The following is a 3,634-nucleotide window of genomic DNA, read 5'->3' on the forward strand; positions in this document are numbered from 1 at the left end:
ATCTGAACTGTCAAACATCAAAAGATCACACAGGTTCATCCCGGAGTCACAAAAAAAACAAAAGAAATAAAAACACACCTCCACCGCACTGTGAACACGCCTCAAACCCGTTTCATTTAATTACTAATAAATGAAGCCTCGTTGGGGGAGGATAGTCAGAGTGGATCAGGGGGTTTAAACAGCTTAAATACAAAAAACAGCCACGCACGAGAGGACGGGATCGATCTGGGAAAAAAGGGAATTGATTTTAGATGTCATTGTTCTTCTACTAATGTTCTGTCTTTGAGCCTATCAACAGTATGGATTAGTTGTTGTTGTTTTTTTTAGACAAAAAAAAGGGGGGGGGGGGGGTCAAGTTGGGCCTAACATTTGAAATGTAAAGAAAATATATTGTTATTATTTTAAAAGAAGACATTTGTTTTTTGTGAATTGTCGTTTCCGTTGCCAGCATTTATTAAATTACATTATTGTTATTTTTTGGTATTTTCTCGATTTAAAATACGCCTCACTCTGCCAGGTTGAACTCCCCCCGCAGCGCCCGCAAACACACACGCAGCGTTGCGCTATCGTTCTCATCTCAAGTGCCCAATAACCTACAAATACAGGAAATTGATAGCGTTGAAGACAGATTGTCTTTATTCGAAATGCCTTTGCTCAGCAGTTGAACAAAGAGCAGGAACCTTCTAGATACATTATCCTTTCCATAACATGACAGCTTTTTAAAAATCACCATCTTAGATGGTAATACACATGTAACTCCTTGAATTCAAATAGAAGTTTTTCTTAAAAAAACTAAACAAAACAAAAATGACGCGTGTGACTATATTAGCACTGAACCACAGGTAAAAAACAAACAAAATAAAACATTTGGATGTAAATGATTATTTCTTCTTTTTTTGTGTGTCATCTTAAATAGACCGTCTAGTTTCATGTGCCAGGTTTTCGATAAATATAAACAATATGGCCCGTATGTAATCCAGCCTATAGGTCCTGATTTTGACCACCTAACATTAAGAGTGCCAAAATGTAGACTACTTAGGCCTATACAGGAAATAAGAACGCTAATTGTGCAAGCCAATTTTTTTTTCAAAATAAAAGAGTACCCTATATCAAAAAATCAACACAAACCAGCATATCGGCATTGAAATGTACACAATAAATAAAGTTAAAGGCCTCCTTTTTTCTGGTTGCCATAAACGTTATAACATTTACATTTCTTACAGTTCACAGGGCACCGTCCTTTACACCAAATCCCAACTCCTTTGCTCAGGTCGGGAACTTGTTGAATTTCTGGAAAAGTTAGTTTTTTTTCCTCCTTTTTTCGCCATAACAAGTCCAAGGCAATTAATACTGTCCATGCCTCTTTTTTTAATGGGGCCCGCTGTCCATAATATATTTACATGCATTTCAGTATTCAAGTGAATTAAAAAACAAAAAAAAGTCTTGAGGGTTACATGGCAGCGGCATGTGCGGATGAATATGGGTCTATCCCAGCCTTGGTCATACCTGGAAAAAGTATGTAGGCCACCGGGGGCTGTAAACTCGACGCTGACCAGGCCGTGCAGTTGCACGGGACAACGTAGCCCGGGTTCGTGGGCGACGGGTGGGTGTGGGTGTGCTGACTCGGGCACCCGAGGCCGAACGCGCCGTTCTGGTATCCCAAAGAGGACGCGTACGGCAAAGCGCCGGCGCTCAACCCGTGCGGCATCTCCGTCATCTTCTGGAGGGCGCTGGAGGTGAACTGGCTCGGGTCGAGGAAGGAGTACGGGGAGCTCGTGGGCGGCAGGAACGCTCGGGCTTTCTCCGAGTGGCTCAAAAGGGAGTCTGCGGCCGAGATAGAGAGTCCCTTCAGGTGGTCGCTGTCCCCGAGGTAAGGCAGAGGGAAGACGTACCTGTCCTTCTTCAGCAGGTTCTTGGGCTTGCGTCGGGGTCTGTACTTGTAGTCGGGGTGCTCCTTCATGTGCTGAGCCCGCAGCCGCTTGGCCTCGTCGATGTACGGTCTCTTCTCGGACTCGGAGAGCAGCTTCCACTCGGCGCCCAGTCTCTTGCTGATCTCCGAGTTGTGCATTTTAGGATTCTCCTGAGCCATTTTCCTCCGCTGGCCCCGGGACCACACCATGAACGCGTTCATGGGTCTCTTGATGTGATCGGCAGGTTTTGACATCTTGGTTGTTGTTTTTTAAATTAAATAAAAATAAAAGTGTACGTTTTTTATCCCCAATGTTAACGACGAGGGGGAAAAATAGTTGTTATCGGGAGGAAGGGGAAACTATTCACCTGTCCAGATGCCAGATCTACCAGTCATGCCACGTCTGGGGATGTTCTGAGTCTGGGGGAAGAGGGGTGGGGGGTGGGGGGTGGTGGGGCAAACGGCGAAAATGAAATAGAATCAAATTTAAAAAAAAAAAAATCCAGCGAACTGGCTTTTGCTTTTCCCAGAGTTAAAAACACACTGACGCGTTCAAGTCCGGTTACAACTCTCGTTCAGAACTGCGGCAGGAAACACAGGCGGAGCAAAAAACACATGTAAGATGTAAAGAAATCCACAAAGGTGAAAGCAATGTTCCGCAGTCAGTTTGCAGGAGTCGTAAAAAAGTGTTATTTTCTTTTTGTTGCTGCGACACACTCTTCCTCTCTCTCTCGCTCTCTCGCTCCCTCTCTCTCTCTCTCTCTCGCGCGCGCTGAAGGTTTGTCGTCAAGCACCTGGCTTGGAAATGAGCGGAAGAGCGTGAATACGAGCCAAAAGCGGTGAAGTTCAAAGGCTGGGCTGGTTTGGTTCCCGCACGCAATCTGACATAATCTGCAGGGCGTTCACTCGCCAACCTGAGCGCCCAATCAGCACGAAGACCGGCTACTATAATACCTTCAGCCCCCCCCCTCCCTCCCTCCAAAAAAAAAGAAGAATTATATATATGTACATTACAACATAAACAAAGACCGGGTGGTGGTAAAAAGAAGAAGAAGAAGAAGAAGAAGGATACAAAAAGTAAGGAAAGAGGGCGCGTGGGGGGGGGGGGGGGGGGGGGGGTGTACTCTGGATCCCTCCCCGAATCCATTTAATGTAATGAATCGCAACAAACATGGACCTTCAACCTTTTCTTATTTTCCAGTTAAAACCTGACTTCAATCCAGAGAGGTGACTGTACCGTGCAGCCGATTTACTGCACAGCTTTACACAGAAATATATGGCACAATACATATAGATACACCATAGAGTTATGATTTATGTATATTTTTGTATTTATTTTTTGAGTGATGGGATGTATAATAATAATAATGATAATACTACTAATAATAATACTAATACTAATAATAATATTAATAATATTAATAATAATAAAGAATAGGCTCTTCATTTCTTGGAGAAATTTGAATGAAAAAACATAACATGGCAGACCCCTGTCTTGCTCAGAGACACTTCAGCAGCTGCAGGGTGGTCACAAAAAAGCACAGTGTGAACGGGTTCAGCACTGGAAGGGACAAAAAAAAATGATATATGAAAAATATATTTAAAAAATATATACAAAACATATTTCGCATCAGTGTTCCAGCAGGTGTGACCTTTTCCCCAGCATTTCACTCTAAAGAGGATGCCACAATAACAATAATATCACAAAACTAGCATTTCCTTTAT

General features: G+C 43.3%; 1 protein-coding gene across 1 annotated transcript; it reads right to left on the reverse strand.

The window, feature by feature from the left end:
- Positions 1-883: 883 nt before the first annotated feature.
- Positions 884-2,164, reverse strand: sox14 (SRY-box transcription factor 14). The gene has a single exon (XM_076079281.1). It carries the CDS (start codon positions 2,162-2,164, stop codon positions 1,451-1,453), a length of 714 nt encoding a protein of 237 aa, XP_075935396.1. The 3' UTR covers positions 884-1,450.
- Between the last annotated feature and the right edge of the window lie 1,470 nt (positions 2,165-3,634).

This window comes from Anarhichas minor, unplaced genomic scaffold (assembly GCF_050575085.1).
Source record: "Anarhichas minor isolate MPS153535 unplaced genomic scaffold, ASM5057508v1 ptg000071l, whole genome shotgun sequence".
Lineage (NCBI taxonomy): Eukaryota > Metazoa > Chordata > Actinopteri > Perciformes > Anarhichadidae > Anarhichas > Anarhichas minor.